At 42.9% G+C, this 17,614-nt stretch overlaps 2 protein-coding genes across 8 annotated transcripts in view; both read left to right on the top strand.

Moving 5' to 3' along the window:
• sap30bp (SAP30 binding protein) overlaps positions 1 to 1,536 on the top strand; it is a 43,471-nt gene extending 41,935 nt beyond the window's left edge. For 2 of the 4 annotated variants that reach the window (XM_020460837.2, XM_020460835.2), the window contains exons 9-10: positions 250 to 337; positions 601 to 1,536. In XM_020460837.2, coding sequence (XP_020316426.1) covers positions 250 to 337; positions 601 to 779 — 267 coding nt within the window. In that variant the 3' untranslated portion in view covers positions 780 to 1,536. Of the gene's footprint in view, positions 1 to 249; positions 338 to 597 lie in introns of all 4 variants that reach the window. The other 2 variants (XM_020460836.2, XM_020460833.2) reach the window with 1 other exon arrangement.
• Positions 1,537 to 9,263: 7,727 nt separating this feature from the next.
• The window catches only part of LOC109870234 (integrin beta-4), a 30,219-nt gene continuing 21,868 nt past the window's right edge, over positions 9,264 to 17,614 (top strand). For 2 of the 4 annotated variants that reach the window (XM_031804892.1, XM_031804893.1), the window contains exons 1-7: positions 9,268 to 9,522; positions 15,718 to 15,803; positions 16,005 to 16,087; positions 16,177 to 16,272; positions 16,654 to 16,858; positions 16,942 to 17,038; positions 17,253 to 17,424. In XM_031804892.1, the coding sequence (XP_031660752.1) occupies positions 9,521 to 9,522; positions 15,718 to 15,803; positions 16,005 to 16,087; positions 16,177 to 16,272; positions 16,654 to 16,858; positions 16,942 to 17,038; positions 17,253 to 17,424 (741 nt within the window). In that variant the 5' untranslated portion in view covers positions 9,268 to 9,520. Of the gene's footprint in view, positions 9,523 to 11,791; positions 12,303 to 15,717; positions 15,804 to 16,004; positions 16,088 to 16,176; positions 16,273 to 16,653; positions 16,859 to 16,941; positions 17,039 to 17,252; positions 17,425 to 17,614 lie in introns of those variants that run through there. The other 2 variants (XM_031804894.1, XM_020460639.2) reach the window with 2 other exon arrangements.

Genomic DNA, 17,614 nt, shown 5'->3' with positions numbered 1-17,614 from the left:
ACGTTTACTCCTCTCCTTTACTGTTTTACCAATCACAGAACGGGCCGTTCTCTTTTATCAGTCTGTGTGTCAGGGGCATGTTGCCACCAGCAGCCTCTAGTTTATTCTCTCCACACACTTCCAGAGAAGTGTCCTGCCAAGAGATTAAGGCTCATCGAAACACAATGTCAGCACAACCCAGCCTGGCTCCGCTCAGCCCTCTGCAGTATGAGTATGGTGAAGTATTTTGTCTCCTCTCTCCTCTCCTAGATTGAGTTTGTGACGGGCACTAAGAAAGGGACAATCCCCACCAATGCAGCAGTTCCCACCACCAATACAGCTACTACCACAGCTACAGGTACACTCACATCACACACAACTGTGTTCCAAATCAACCCCTAGCCCCAACCGCTAGACAGCTATCACCACCAACACCTCTTCTACTGTCACTGGCAGAGAGATGAGCCCCCCCCACACTCCATAGAAACATTATCATCCCTGACTGATTTTAGGTTGTGACCTTCCTGAAAGAGAAAAAGGTCAAGATTATAGAGTATATCTGGTTCCCTTTCTCTCCCGTTCACTTTCGTTCTCTCTCCCGCCTCTCTCCACCCCCAGCAGAGGCTCAGAAGAGGAAGAGTAAGTGGGACTCTGCAGTGCCCGTGACCCTGGCCCAGCCCGCACTGCTCACTACCACGGCAACCCTGCCAGGGGTGGTGTCCGTGACAACCACCGCCAGCGGAACCAAGACCACCGTCATCTCCGCCGTTGGCACCATCCAGAAGAAAGCTAAGCAGTGAACCGGCATGGGGAGAGGAAGTGTGTGTGTGTGCGTGCGTGCGCATTGAGCTGTGTGGCTGTATTACTAAATGCAAAAAGAGGGAGGGTGAAAGAATGTCTTCAGACAATATGGATGTCACATGAACCTCTGCATCTCTACTGCCGTCGGTCTCTGGGATTGGATCTACAACATTTGGTCAAAGGACTCAAGCCTGACTTGAGATTCAACGAGACAATTTTTCTGTCATTTCTGCATTGATATCAACATAAGGTCCCTTTTTCATCCAGCTCTCCAGTCAGCACCCTGTTGAAGTTATGCATTGATCTGTTTTTTTTTCTGTCGACAAGAAAGTGTTTTGATGTTAGCTAAAGACTATCCATGGGGGAAACCACCCTACCTAGAAAGTAGCCTAGTTATGGCATAACCTGCTAGCCTCTTGACTGAAACTTGAGTTAGTTTCTTTATTCCATCCTCCTGTAAAATGGTTTCTTACAGTATCAACCCACCTGTTATGGTACAGTATATATTACTATTAGTTTTGGGCTCTATAACATCATTTCCTTTCTACCCACATTGTATATTTGTGCTATTTCCTATGTTCTGTGTTTTGACCATCTACTGGACAGACTATGGACATTGGCATCAACGTTTCTTGTCTCATTTTCAATGGCCTATTCAAAGAGCTTAGCGGAAATATTTTTTACAAATGTACATATATCACTGATGATGATGATGATAGGATGGTAAATAAAACAAACGTCATACTGCCTTTTCAATTGGAGTGTGTGTCCATTCTTGTTCGGTCGTCTTGGGTTCAACAAACTGTATTTTATGCATAAGATGTAAGTAGTATTTGATCATACAATTATTTTCATGCTGTTCTCTAAAGCGTTGAATGTTCTGTCCAGGAAATTAAGGAATGTTATTGTGTGTTATTGTGTTCCAGATCTATTGACTGCAGCCACTGGCCTGAATCTGTCCAGAGGAATTTCTGCTCTGTCTCCCTTTCATTCGCTCTCCTCTCTTTAAATGTTCCCCTTCTGTCTCTTTTCTATCCACTACCCACGTTCTCTCTCTCTCCCCCTCTTTCCGCCCATCTATTTCTGTGCACTTTGGGAATTTATGTGGCCAGGTGCGGTTGTGATTTACATCCATCCTTCACCTCTTCCTTTATCCCTCTCTTTATCGGACTTTAATTCCATCCAGCAGGAACGATAACACACCGCCCCGCCCCGCAGTCTTCTGAAGCACAGTTGGAGTTCAAAGTTCAGAATCTGAGTCGTCTACTAGAGGAAGTCAGTTAGATCAGCTTACACTCAACAGATCCCCATATCACCAATAGACTTGAGTGCTTGTCAACCACCACCATATCCCAGGGGTTAAAGTTCTTCATAATTGCGAAGGATATCTGTCATAAGGTTTTTGGAGAGGTCGTTTTTGAGATCTGTACATCCGGGCTGGTTTGGAGATGACAGCCTTAAACAGACAAGCGTGTCTAGAAACATGTCTGTTCATGAAAAGTATTCCCAAATAAATTCTCAAATATTGCAAACTCAACAAAAAAAGAAACGTCCTCTCACTGTCAAATGCGTTTATTTTCAGCAAACTTAACATGTGTAAATATTTGTATGAACATAAGATTCAACAACTGGGACGTAAACTGAACAAATTCCACAGACATGTGACTAACAGAAATTTGAATAATGTGTCCCTGAACAGGGGGGGGGGCAAAATCAAAAGTAACAGTCAGTTTCTGGTGTGGCCACTAGCTGCATTAAGTACTGCAGTGCATCTCATGGACTGCACCAGATTTGTCAGTTGTTGTTGTGAGATATTACCCCACTCTTCCACCAAGGCACCGACAAGTTCCCAGACATTTCTGGGGGGAATGGCCCTAGCTCTCACCCTTCGATCCAACAGGTCCCAGACGTGCTCAATGGGATTGATATCCGAGCTCTTCGCTGGCCATGGCAGAACACTGACATTCCTGTCTTGCAGGAAATCACGCACAGAATGAGCAATATGGCTGGTGGCATTGTCATGCTGGAGGGTCATGTCAGGATTAGCCTGCAGGAAGGGTACTACATGAGGGAGGAGGATGTCTTCCCTGTAACGCACAACGATGAGATTGCCCGCAATGACAACAAGCTCAGTCCGATGATGATGTATTACACTGCCCCAGTCCATGACGGACCCTCCACCTTCAAATCGATCCCGCTCCAGAGTACAGGCCTCGGTGTAATGCTCATTCCTTTGACGGTAAACGCAAATCTGGCCATCACCCCTGGTGAGACAAAACCATGACTTGTCAGCGAAGAGCACTTTTTGCCAGTCCTGTTTGGTCCAGCAACGGTGGGTTTGTGCCCATAGGCGACGTTGTTGCCGGTGATGTCTGGTGAGGACCTGCCTTACAACAGGCCTACATGCCCTCAGTCCAGCCTATTGCGGACAATCTGAGCACTGATGGAGGGATTGTGCATTCCTGGTGTAACTCGGGCAGTTGTTGTTGCCATCCGGTACCTGTCCCGCAGGTGTGATGTTCGGATGTACCGATCCTGTCCAGGTGTTGTTACACGTGGTCTGCCACTGCGAGAATGATCAGCTGTCCGTCCTGTCTCCCTTTATCGCTGTCTTAGGCGTCTCACGGTACAGACATTGCAATTTATTGCCCTGGCTGAGCAGGGACCCTGGGCATCTTTCTTTTGGTGCTTTTCAGAGTCAATAGAAAGGCCTCATTAGTGTCCTAATTTTTCACAACTGTGACCTTAATTGCCTACCGTCTGTAAGCTGTTAGTGTCTTAACGACCGTTTCACAGGTGCATGTCCATTAATTGTTTATGGTTCATTGAACAAGCATGGGAAACGGTGTTTAAACCCTTTACAATGAACATCTGTGAAGTTATTTGGATTTTTACGAATTATCTTTGAAAGACAGGGTCCTAAAAAAGGGACGTTTCTTTTTTTACTGAGTTTATTTTCTCTGTTAAGCTGCGTGCACTGAATTGACATGCATGATTGTTGATGACACTCCGATATTTAGATGAAGGGAATCAAATAGTATATAATGCGCACCACAGCGGCGCTCAACTCAGACAGCAGTATAGCCTACTGTAGCTCTTGGCACAGTAATTGAAAGCCTATATACTTTATCACTTATTTATATAATCCTTCAATTGCGCATGTGGCATCGTTTTACAAATGCAGTTTTACAACCGGAGTTTCAAGCATGGTTTAGGCCAGTGGTACCCAACCTTTTTCGGTTAGTTTACCAACAACTGAATTTAGCTCTGCCTGCAGTAGGCCTACCACTGAAGTACCCCCTCGTGCATTTTACCAGTAGACTTCTTGGGTCTTCTCCAGTACCCAGTGGATAGGCCAAGTACTATTTGCTACTATTTTTGACGTGTAATGTTATTAAAACAAAAATCGACAACTCCGTAGTTATAATAGTTGACATATTTACCTAGTTGGCTTGTTTTCATGTAATACTATTCCTTTTTCATTGTTTTTATTTTAAGTTTTTATTTTGAACACAACAAATCCAAAAAAACAGAACTATAGAAACAAGAGTACATAAACCTAACAGACAGGGGTGTTACATATCAACATTCCTTTTCTATTTGTTAAATACTTTTAGGGTGCGTATTGCTTTTTTGTTTTTACATTTACTGATCATTTCAAAATAATATTTAAATTCTATCTTAAATAATGTGAAGAGGGGTTTGTGCTCTGCCCACCTCATTTTATGGACAAAGAATCTTCCATGAAAGAGAAACAAATGAACAATGAAAGTTAAATCAGGGTCCATATAATTTGAATCAAAATAAAACATAATATCAGAGTCTTTCAAATTAATATTAATAGTTGTTTCTTTTAAAATAAAATCTTCTAACTCACACCAAAATCTTCTGACATAAGAACAGTCCCAAAATAAATGGTCAAGAGTTTCTGGGTCACAACCACAAAATACACATATTTTAAATCTGTGTATAATAAAGGTCTTTACAGTGTAGATTCTATGAATGAGTTTGTATGATACTTCTTTCACCTTATTAGATATACAATATTTACCAGACAATAACGGAACTTTGTTCCAGTTCACTTGTCCTAGGGCTGCATTCCAGTACATTTTAGCAGAGGGAATAGTAACATATTGACATAGTTTCCTTATATACATGTTCTTACATTTGTAGTTTAAAATGTCAATTCCTTCTAAATGTATTGAGGCTAGAAAATCCTCAACAGTTGCACTTGGAGTATTATTATATTCCCCTAAAAGAAGAATAGTACCTTTAGGGACAGCTCTAATAACAAGTTGATACTCCTCAGGAGTGAATGTAACATTGTGTGTTCTAATAAGTTCTGGATAATCATATAGTTGTCCATCATTATTCAATAATTGTTTAACCCAAATAATACTGTTGTCAAACCAGTTCTGGAAAATAAAGACTTGTTTTGTATTTTATGTCTTTATTATTCCAGATTGTATACCTATGTGGGGAAAAATTGCATTTGTACATGAGGTTCCAAGTTAGAAGTACATGTTTATGAAAGTTTGCAAGTTTTAATAGGGATTTTACCCAAATCAACGTTGCATTTTAGTAAGAATTCTAGACCACCAATCTGTTGGAATATTAAATTAGGGATGATATTCCAAATGCAATCCTTATTTCTTAAATAGTTTTGTTTCCATTTAATCTTAAATATTATATTAGAGGTTTTAATATCCAGAGCATTCAACCCTCCCTCACCTTGGGTGCTACATAGTACCGCTTTTATTAAATAATAAGGTTTATTCCTCCATATGAAGTTAAATAATTTAGTATTAACCATTTTAGTTACTGACAGAGGAACATCCAAGGCAAGGGAGGTATAAACTCATCTGGACCTTCAGATTTTGATAAAAGTACACATCCAGATAAAGAAAGATCTCTTAATAACCAGGAGTTAAATATCTTTCCAACTTCCTCTACAATAGGAAATACATTTTAATTGGCCCGTTCTTTCTGATCTTTGCTAACTGTAATACCAAGATATGTGATCACATATTTTACAGGGATAAATATTCCTCTCGAGGCGAATTCAAATTTCGGGAGCCATAGGAAGGAAATATGTCTTCAGACAAGCATTAAATACACAACCGTTCTTAATTAAATCGCGGGAAAACACTTTTAAAAGCAGCTTTGGCAAATGTATTTTGATAGCATTTTTGGCCTTTGTTAAAACAAAATCGGGGGATCCAAGTTTCACATTGCCACCACGTGTATTTATATAATCCTTCAATTGCGCATGTGGCATCATTTTACAACCAGAGTTTCAAGCACGGTTTAGGCCAGTGGTACCCAACCTTTTTCGGTTAGTTTACCATCAACTGAATTCTGCTCTGCCTGGAGTAGGCCTATCCCTGAAGTACCCCCTCGTGCATTTTACCAGTAGACTCATGTAGGCCCAGAAGGCCTAGTACCCCTGCTTGGGAACCACTGGTTTAGGCGCAGCTGAGCAACAGAGTCGTGATGTGCAGTTCGCGAACGATTCGTTATTTTTGAACGACTCTTTTTTTACTGACTTGAGAGTCATGATTCATTTTTCTGAGTGACTCGTTCATACGTTTGACGTGCGAGTGCCGGCCGCAATGTGTTTTATAGCAGGATTAATACACGCTCCAGAGACGTGCTCCGACCACCGTTTTACATATGCGCGCAATAAAATAGATCATAACGGTAGATAGAGAATACAAATACCGTACGAACTGATAATTGATCGCATTGTGCAATTGATTATTTAATGTTGTGATGGATAGCTTTGTAGAACCAAAACATACACAGCCTTTGCTCAACAAACTCCAACTCGAAAACGAATCGTTTATCACTCTCACAGCTATCAAGCAATGCAATCCAAGAGGACACTCTAGTCCTGTAGCAACCACAGCTAGACCTCGTTTCAAATGTATCAAGAAATAATCTCATGTGTATGCCTAGCAATCTACAAATATACACTGTTTAAAGCACACGTTAATAAATAAATCACAAATGGCAGCTCCAATAAACCACCCTATGCTTGAACGACATGTGAACGGGGCTCGTAGCAACATGACTCTTTCGAGTTTTCAGTTCGTCGGTAATGGGTCCTGCGCGCTCTGGGCATTACTGACTCAAATGAACCAAATTAGTCGGAAGTTTTTCTTCTTTTGACTGTACGAGTCGAAAAGATCAGAGTAAAAAGAGCCGAACTTCCCATCAATCACTACAACATAGTTCTTAAAGGGGCAATTTCGTCTCAAAAGGGCAATGACATACCTTGTCATAGAAACTGAATAATAATCATGTATAATTAAATAATAGTTATTAATAATAACAATCAGGACGTTGTGTCCAAGGGGCTAAATGCAGATGGACAAACCCCACGCTTCAGCCTATTTACATTGTATAGCCACTATGCTTCATCAGTTGGGCTACAGGTGGTAATGCTTATTGATAATAGCACATCTGATAATATAGATCATGCATAGGCTATATACATGGTCCAATATTTTAAAATAATTTTTACAATTTTTACCAATATGTTGTTGGGCCCATTTCTGCAGGTGGAAATTATATTTTAGATGGTGTCAGCATGATTTTATTTTCATTCATTTTGGAGTAGAAGGTTCTTTTGAAAAGTCACCAGAACTGAGATTCTCAGTCTATCTACATACAAATTATTCCAGGGAGGATCCCGGACCCCCAAAGCAAGGGGACTAGAAATGGACAAACTTGCAGTTTTTCCTAAAAGCCTGATGGTCATGACCTTCTTACATGAAAGGGGAGGTTGTCTGGGACCAAGTTAATCAATCTGAGATTGACTAAAGTTTCAGTCATGGGATTTTTGTTGTTGTTGCTTTAACCTCTGTGCCATATCCTTTCTAAGTGTATTGAGGATGTCACAAGTGGCTGGTTTGTCTCTTGATGAGTACAGAGGCCTGTACTCATCAAGGGGAGTTTTGAGTGAAAGCCACTGTGGTGGTAACAAAGGAAGCCACGAAAGATAACTAAGACACATCCAAGGTTCCCTGTCATGGCATTTCAGACTAATCTTGAGACATTGCAAATGAACAAACATTTAAGTGAATAGCTGTGGGTTAGCTGACAATGTCATGACAACAATGTGTTCCTGTGATGGGGCAGAAGTCCATGTGTTGTGTTATGGTCTGATAGCTAGCAACAATGAAAAGAAGCTACCATGTGGGGAATCGTAAGTGTCTCGTTGTATCTTGTTATTGATACCATGTCTTGTTTTGACTCTTGTCATGTCTATGCTAATATAGCAAAATAATTGATAGCTAGCTAACCAACAACTTTAATGATGTATTTGAGAGCAATCAAGTGCTCTTTGTGCAAATGTCTTTAAGTCTTTCATTTGTTGTCAAACTATGTCAACAATCCTTTGATTCTATGCCAACCCCCGTTTTTCTCCATTGTTGCGCTTAGATTGTTTTTGTTGCTCAACAACCCACCCGTCTATATTGACTGAGTTTCCTGTGTTTTTCATCTCTTTCAGCTTGTCAGGCTATAGGGCTCACTGCCCAGATATGAATATGTCTATCAGGAATGTCAGCTATGAATATTGAAGATGTCTGTCATGACAGACGTTGTTCAGGGCCACTGGCAAGCACTCCTGGTTCGCATCCCATCACTAGCTCGGCTTCCCAAGATACTCCTGAACACTAAAACCAGATGAGAGTGGAGTCTGGAGAACTAGGAACAGAAGTAAATAAAAACAGTATGAGTTTCAATATGTCATTAAACTTTCTTCTGCTTGTGCAAAAACAATTTTTACTACTTTTCTCTTTCTCACCCTCTCTCAATCTCCACTCTCTGTTATCAGTATTGTTATTTGAGGGGGGGGGTTCTCTTTCTTCCTTTCCCTCCCTCCTACCCTCTGTTGGCAGTGTGCTGAGATACGTCTGTACCACGCGCGCACCCACACACACACACACTTTTGGCTGAGCTGGGCCTGTCCTTGGAACTGTGTGTGAGTGTTTATGCACACAGGTGAGTCACGAGACGCACCCAATGTACAGCTAAGTGCTGACCCGGCCTTAACACTGCCTGAAAAATAAGACCTTTCATCCGGTGCACTGACACAGGGTTGACTCACAATGTATTCAGTGAATAAGAAGTCGAATTGTCTAAAACATTATCCACGCCAAATGTTGTGGGTAAGACATTATTTTTTAAAGCTAAATATCCTACATAACGACAGGCTAGCTACTGGTCTAAGAGATTTTCAGTCCATGTTTGGACAAAATGCACTGAAACACCAAGCACTTATTTAGCCTAGGCCTATAGCTTCAAGAATGGGTGTTCCACTCCTCCGAGAAACAGACCAAATGTCGCATTGGCAGTCTTTGTACCCGTTTTATTGAAAAAAGTTCCACACAAAGACTATTGAGCAAGTGCAATGATCTAAGAACGGGCGCCTTTGTCATGGAAATCCGAGGTTGGCACTAGACAGTGGGTTTCACAGAGCGCGAGAGTTGGAGTTGGGGACAGTATTGGGGACTCCCAAAAAGCTCTAAACTTGGACATTTTGTACGCAATGACATTTTGACTGGATTAGTGTAAAATAGACTATGGTAGGCTAAATGTCGTCGAAGCCTGTCAATATCATGATTCACGCGCATCCCGTATGCGCCAATACCACCTGCCATCGGTAACGGACGAGTTGTGTTTATCGGTAACAAACTAAGTTGTGCAGCCAAACATTTTTAGAGTGGAACAAATGTGAGTATCTGTTCAAATCTGTGTTTGATTATGTTAAATTATATTATCAATTTGCACTATTCAAAAAGCACCTAATTTTCGACAACGAAGGGCCCACTAGGCTACAGTTGTACAATGCTACTGAAGTGTCAAATATTTATTTACAGAATGTCGTCGCCCCCGACATTGAGGGAGATACGTTTTTCTTTTTTTCCCTCTTTCTTCCAGTGTGCTTTTGGCATGTCTAAATGTTTGGCATTGGGAGTGCCACCCGCAGCGGTCATTTCGACAAACAGGGCACAGTCAGAATCCGGATGTCGCATAACGTTTAGCTTAAAAGCACATGCGTGTTTGTTAGACATCTCTCTGAGAAAGCTGGCATACAAATAGTCTAGTAGGCCTATATATTACAACTAGTATTGCCTTTTTATGTTTTTTTGTTGGGCATTCAATATCATGCTTTTATAAAGTAGTTTTTAAAAAAACGCTTAGAGGTTAGAGGTTACTGGGTTGCCTGGCAGCTATGCACTATCTGAGAAGAGTGTAAGGGCGTGTCACAAAACCAACATCCTTTTATCAAGTTCCCTGTTACCGCCACATTAGCCTGCCATGGGCTGGCTTTCCTGCAGGCATCCAGTGGGTCTCCTTTGAAGTTTCCATGTATGTGTCAGAGCTTTGTGATAGTTGGGTCTAATATTCATGTCAAGCCGGTTTTGTACAACACCAGAAAGTAACAGATATACTGCAATAATATGCACAATAAGTACTTACACGTGTATACTGGACTGCAGTAAACCTTTTCGTATGAATGTCTTGGTAATATTGAAAGCATTGTTCAAGATTAAGAACACCCTCCTACCGCTGCTGACGCTAGAACCCTTACACAAATTAAGAAGTTGTAGGAAAGCGACACCCTATAACTCCCTCAATCAAAAACTAAGGCAAAGTGATGTTTGTGTTGGCAACATTGCCAAAAACTAAGGAGAGAGGGAGGGAAGAAGGGAGTGGTGTTTTTGCAACATTTCTATTCCTCTGGAGAGGACTAAACCATTGTTTAACCCAAACTTTGTTGATATGAGCATGGCTGTGTTCTGTTTTAATGATGTCGTTTCCAAACAGTCCATTGTGGTGGAAAAGGCTGTTTTATCACCTATGAGTCATAGTATGCCAGACAGGAGTCTGAGTACTCTATGAGATGCAGTGCCTGTTCTCTCTAATTGCTGAATAAGCCTGTTTGATGTGTTTTCAGTCCCCTGTGAATCAGAGAGTCTCGGTCTCCTGAGTCTTAAGACCCCATAGATCTACTGTCTTGGTTTTGATCTGCGTCTCATGGGCTATGTGTGGACACTGGACAGTGGTTTCTCCAGTAAGAGCAGGTCTAGCCACAGGAGCTGTGTAACCTATAACAGCTGGTCTGTGGTCTGTGGTCTGGTCGGGGCAGAGCTCGTATCCCCTCCAAGGTGAACAGTAACAGATACAGCACAGAGTTCATGCCTTTAACTCTTTCAATAGAGCTGATGGCAGTAAAATACTATAATGTGGTCATATGTACATATACTATATTTCACAGTGCATGAAAGTGCATTGCAACTCTTCTTTAACACGCACACACAAACACACACACACACAGTCAGAGGTTAGCCCCAGAGAGAGGGCAGTGTGCCAGGTGGGCATGGTGACTGGGTCTGGTGCCCTCTGCTCCCCCTCTTCTCTCTGGTCTCTGTGCCCAGGAATGCACATTACTGCACTGCCTGCTTTTCCATCTCATTTACTCCAGCTGCACGCACAGTTTAGGAGTGTGTGTGTGTGTGTGTGCGTTTCATGTTCAATAAATATTCTTGCGCTGTGTGATATCATGTCACTAATTAAAGTGAGTTTGTTTGTATATTTGCGAGGGAAAGCAAATCTCTGTACACACACACACACACACACACACACACACACACACACACACACACACACACACACACACACACACACACACACACACCTATGCACTCACTCACACACACACACACGGAGGTATGTGCAAGTCCAGTACTGCACTCCAGCTCTTTGTGTACTTTTGACTGTGACTGTTTCCCGTAGCCTCCAGACAGTGTTCTGTTCTCTGCCACTCCCATGAGATTGGGCCACAGAGGGAGGGGCCAGCTTCGCCAGGCTCAAGCCCACACAGGTGAGCCCAGCCTGGAAGGAATGTAGCAGGGAGGGGGGGCACATTTAGAGGTGTGGAGCTTTGAAAGTAAAAACGCCAGGTGACATATAGAGAGGAAGGGAGTTATCTATACTGTTAGCTACTTACCTGAGCTTGAGACAGGGAGAGAGTGTGAGTGGGTGCAAGTTAGAGGAGGGATCAAATCTCAGCACACATATTTTTACACTCACATGCTCACACAAACACACTCGGTGGCTCTCACTCTCCCTTGTCTCTCTCTCATTTCAAGACTGTGACACTCACGCGCACACACGGGCGCCTCACCTCCAGGTTCAAGGGGATAGGAGTCAATATTTGACGGAGCTGAGCAGAGAAGGAAGGAAGGAAGAAAGAAAGAGAGAGAGAGAGAGAGAGAGAGAGAGAGGGCGAAAGTAGAAGTGTGTTTCTCTCCTGTGCACTAGCATTAGAGATTCCTGGAAACGTGGAACTTGGACTTGAAGGCTCGTAAAGGAGGTTTTCCCCCCCCAGACGCAGGTGGATACTAACTTTACAGAAGAGTGGAGAGTTAAAGAAAAGGGGATTAAGCTTTTCCTTATTTTTGGGGGTCAGACTTTTGGACTTGGATTGGGCAAGGCAGCCATAAGAGGTTTGTTTGATCAGTAATCTCTTTAACTATTGGTATAAACTCAATAATTGCGCCCATTGTTTTCACTGATCTACCACTACTTATAGTTATCTACTTGAGTATTGCCAAATTCGTTTTATTATATTCATCTTTTATTTATCCTTATTAGAGTCCTATAGAAATATCTTGGGGGGGGGGGGGGGGGGGGGGGATGGAAGTCCTGGCCATGAGGCAGCAAGCATGCAGAGGACTCTGCATGATAAGATAGTTAAAGCATATCACTTTACAATGTCTACGACCTGCTTTTTTTATTAGAGTGTATGTCACTCAAATCATGGATCACTAAAGTAAGTTAGAGTAGGAGTCTGTAGCTCGACTTCTTACAAGGTGTTTTGTTGTTGTCCCTCTGACTTTGTTCTGCGTCTCATTCCTCTATAGTGAACCATATTAAGACCAAAATGTGACACAAGTGAAGACGGTTATGTAAGAAGAATTCAGTTTTGCAGATGAAATGAACTCACAATAGAGGCTCTTTTTGCAGGTATCCACCTGCCCTTAGAGATGAGGATTTATACATTTAAAAACCCTATGCTGATTCGAAGGGATACAAAGAAGCATTTCATGTATTTTATTGCAATCAAGCCATATTTGTGAATGGCTTGTAAGAAACGTTGTTGCCTAACAACATTCTTCTTCTTGTGTTTTTTCCCACCAACTACTATTGAGTCCCGCTCCCTTTCTGGTCACATAGACCCAACTAGATTTACAGGGAAATTACAGTGTGCGTTGTGACAGTGCAGACCACAAGGGACTCTCGTCCTGATTGCAGCAGAATGAAAACCCACAGACCGAGAAAAGGTCCTGGACGTCTCTCCACTCTTGCACTCTCAGATAGCTGTTCCCACATGTGTTTACCTGGTCAGATGTATTTGCCTGGTTTAGATGGATTGATGGTGTGTTAATTTAGTAACTGTGTTTTTATACGGGGCTGACTGAGTGCTCCAGGTGTGTAAGTTGAGGGTTGATTTACCTAGCTGTCTCATGGAAGGACCTGGCTGTGCTCCCTGTCACTGATTGACGTGACTCTCCCTAATGATGTCATAACGGTTTAGGGCCCCTCCCTTTGTTGGAATGTTCACCTGGCCACCGGGCATGTTATTTAAAGCAATAACTACTGAGCTAGCAATGATTCATGTGTTTTTTAAAATATTTCCCCCTGTCTTTCTCTGGGGGAAATCCCTTACGTTGATTATTTTTTGCAAATCGAATCAGTTTTCCATGTTTATTCAACGTCATCACATAAAATATTTTAGTTGAAATCATGTGGAAACAACATTGATTCAACCAGTTCTCACCCAGTGGTACTATTGTTTATACCTATTAGCTGTTACAGTCACAACTTTCTGGGGTCCATATATTTGTTCATTTTTAACCCCCTTTTCTCAATCTTGTCTCATCGTTGCAACTCTCCAACGGGCTCAGGAGAGGCGAAGGTCGAGTCATGCGTCCTCCAGAACATGACCCGCCAATCCTTTCTCCTTAACACCCGGCACCAATGTGTCGGAGGAAACACAGTTCAACTGACAACCGAAGTCAGCCTGCAGGCACCTGGTCCGCCACAAAGAGTCGCTAGAGCGCAATGAGCCAAGTAAAGCCCCCAAGACGTTGGGCCAATTGTGCGCTGCCCTATGAGACTCCCTGTCACAGCCGGATGTGACACAGCCTGGGATTGAACCTGGCTCTGTAGTGACACCTCAAGCACTGTGATGCAGTGACTTAGACCTCTAATCCACTCGGGAGGCCCTTATATTTTTTCATTTAGACCAAGGTAAATTCAAGCACAACTTTATTGTTTTTTCCCCTCAAACTCTTTAGCACTTTAACTGTCTCCATGAGAAAGTCTCTTCAACTTTAGACATTCTTCTTCTTTGATGTGGCTGTGTTTAACAGTAGTTAACGGACGATCTTTATGAACCTTACATTCCTCCTCACAGTGAAGATATCATTGGTCCTGTTTTTCTCTCTTAGCCTACTCAACCTGGTCAGTGATAAATGTGACCGGTAATACCGGAAACCCACACACACACACACACGCATGTGCACACACACACCTGTAGGCAGCTCAAGTTCACGATAAGGTGCTACACTACAGTAAGTGCCAGGTCCTGTGTTTTCCTGCTCTGTTTTTGTGATGGTTGGGTCAGTTTCTCGCCTTGGGGTGAAATTCCTGTTCGGTGAGTCAATGGTCAAAATAGTGGGTGAGGTGGGGGTGGGGGGGATTTGGATCATAAAACCCTCTTTCTCCTCTGATTCAATTACGAGCACATTCTGTCAGCATTCACTTCAAATGTAAGATTCCCTGTAGAGAAAATCTGTGTGGTTTCCCATGTGATTGCTGTCTACTACTATATAAGACTGCAGCTCCTTTCACACAACGTTCACATCAAACAATGTCTCTCCTGCTGTCTGGAAGAACATTCCCCTGGAATATCTCACACAGTTCCACTTCAGCGCTTCCCCATTGCAATTCATTTCACCATGCATGTCCCAACTCGTTTTCACAAGCTGATTCTCCCACTGTCTGAAGTTTGGCTGTGGAGGATCTGTCTTTAGTTTAGCTTATGGACAACATAAAAGGGATTTGTGTGCTGCAGTCAGGGTATGGCAGGATATAGCTGGCTCTGTCTGGATAGAGGGTGAAATTGCCTTTAGTTTCCATCTGTTTGATGTGCTAGGGATGTTTTTTTCGTTCGACGTTACATCTGCTTATTAAAGGGACAATCCGTATTTTAGTATTTTTTTCATTAGTCCACTGTTTAGACAATCCAACAATGTTTTATGAAGTGCACAGTGACACTTTGCTTCTTGAAAGTCCAATATCTTGAAAACTTGACTTGCTGACATGTCAAAAGTGTATCAGTAGTGGACTAATGAAAACAATACCAAATATCATTTTTTTGAGTGGATTTTCCCTTTAAGGAGTGTTCAGTGTGGAAGTTAGTTGATCATGCAGATAGGCTGAGCACAGATCCTTCTCTGAATGTGTGGATGGCTCACAGTGTCTCTCTGTTCTGTAGAAGTGTAAGGTCTCTGCGGTAAGCCCACAGAGAGACCTGAGCCAACCAGGGCCAGATGGTTTGGGTTACACCATAATATTTCTGTAGAGGAATAACCAGATACTGAGGTCACTGGAGGAATATGCAATACAGGAGGCAGATAATGCAACACAGGAGGCAATACTGGAGGCTGAAAGTCAACTTTCCTTAATTGATGAGACTCTTCGAGTCAACTTGATGATACTCTTACCTGACCTCTCCAAGTAGAAGTTGCTTTAGGCACATATCTAGGATCGCCTTAACCTCTCCAAACGAGTGAGGTCAGTGTAGTCTAGCCCGTGGGGAAAGTTGAAAGGTCATAAACTGTGTGTGTGTTGCAGGAGGGAGATGGGGAGATGGACATTACATCTCTTGGTGGGGGTTGTACTTCTTGCTGTCCTCACAGCCAGTTGCTACGCTGAAAAAGGTGAGAATTATTGAATCAAATGATTGTTACTGTGTGTCTTTCTTTGACTATTTTAATATGTCGATAGACCCCGTCTTGTTTATGCAGTTGAGCAATAGGTTGAGTCATCTCTAACTGAAAATCAAATCATATTTTTCATTGGAATTCTACTGATGTTAAATGTCAACACAGATATTCCTGCTATGCTTCTCTGTCCAATAGTAAATCACTGTCTGGCTACGAGGGCTAGCACCTGTTCAGAATGTATTCAGTCAGGGAAGGGCTGTGCCTACTGTCCAGATGAGGTGAGAAGAAACCACTACTCAAGTTGCCCACAGACACCGCTTACCCGCCACAAATATTTAGTGTGACCCATGTTTGTGTTTGCGTACAGATCTTTGATGGTCCCCGCTGTGACCTTCATGACAACATCATAAGCCGCGGCTGTAATAGCGCGGTGACAGCCAAAAGCAGCATGTCGATGGAAAGAGTAAGTATCACAATGACACTAATCCTTACTACACGGATGCATGAATTAACCGGTTTTCATTAGACTGTTCGTCTGGCTACCTCGGTAATACTGTCGTACAGAACAGTCTGCAGCCGAACGATGAATGTGCAAGGTGTGCTCACAAGCAAAGGTGTGCTCACAAGCAAAGGTGTACTCACAAGCAAGGTGTGCTCACGAGCAAAGGTGTACTCACAAGCAAGGTGTGCTCACGAGCAAAGGTGTACTCACAAGCAAGGTGTGCTCACAAGTGAAGGTGTACTCACAAGCAAGGTGTGCTTTTTGCTGAGGTTGGAGACACTTCTCTTTGTCCCCCATGTTACATACCTGATATGACACACCCCTCCCTCCCTCCTGCTATAGAACGAGCAGATCGACATGCTGTTGAAGCAGTCCCAGGTAGCTCCTCAGGAGATGTCTATGACTCTGCTGCCAGGGGAGGAGAGGGAGATCGAGATGGAGGTGTTTGAACCAGCTAAAGGACCTCTGGACCTCTACATTCTTATGGACTTCTCCAACTCCATGGAGGACGACCTGGACAACCTCAAGAGAATGGGTGCTGAGCTGGGTAAGTTCCAGGTGAACGATGAGTCTGATTGTTACCCCATTGACCTCAGTGTGTGGTACTGATGTGTTCTGTTCCCCGTACAGCTGCGTTGGTGGGGAAGCTGTCTGATGATTACACCATCGGTTTCGGCAAGTTTGTGGACAAAGTGGTGGAGCCCCAGACAGACATGAGACCATCCAAGTAAGAACTTGAAAACTATTTTGATCCTCTCTAACACAGCCACGCATCCAGATACAGATAGACACATAGACCCAAAAGTAAACATTACTACAGTACCAAAATATCTGCATTTATACACTACTCATACTCATGGCCCGTCCTTCTATCTATTTTGCTCCCGACCCCCTCTCCCTCCCCTTTCCTCCTCTTCCTCTCCCTCCCTCCCTCTCTCCAGACTTGCCAAGCCTTGGCCCAACAGCGACCCTCCCTTCTCGTTCCGTCATGTGATCACTCTGACCCCTGACCTGCGGTCCTTCACCGAGAAGCTGCAGAAGGAGAGGATCTCAGGGAACCTGGACGCTCCAGAGGGGGGCTTCGACGCCATACTGCAGGCTGCAGTCTGCGGGGTAGGACTATAGAGTTAGATTTACTAAGACAGATATTACCATTCAATGTCTTGTGGTTAGGGGACACAGGCGACCATCTTTGCTGTCCTGTCTGGGATGTTTAATTAGTTGAAGCTTGCTGTTTGATTGGTTAACTGTAGTGCACCACTCTGTGTGACTCTTTAAGAGCCTCCTTACACGTGTATAGAAC

Source organism: Oncorhynchus kisutch, linkage group LG25 (genome assembly GCF_002021735.2).
Source record: "Oncorhynchus kisutch isolate 150728-3 linkage group LG25, Okis_V2, whole genome shotgun sequence".
Classification (NCBI taxonomy): Eukaryota; Metazoa; Chordata; class Actinopteri; order Salmoniformes; family Salmonidae; genus Oncorhynchus; species Oncorhynchus kisutch.
This window is presented reverse-complemented; position numbering and strand designations above follow the sequence as displayed.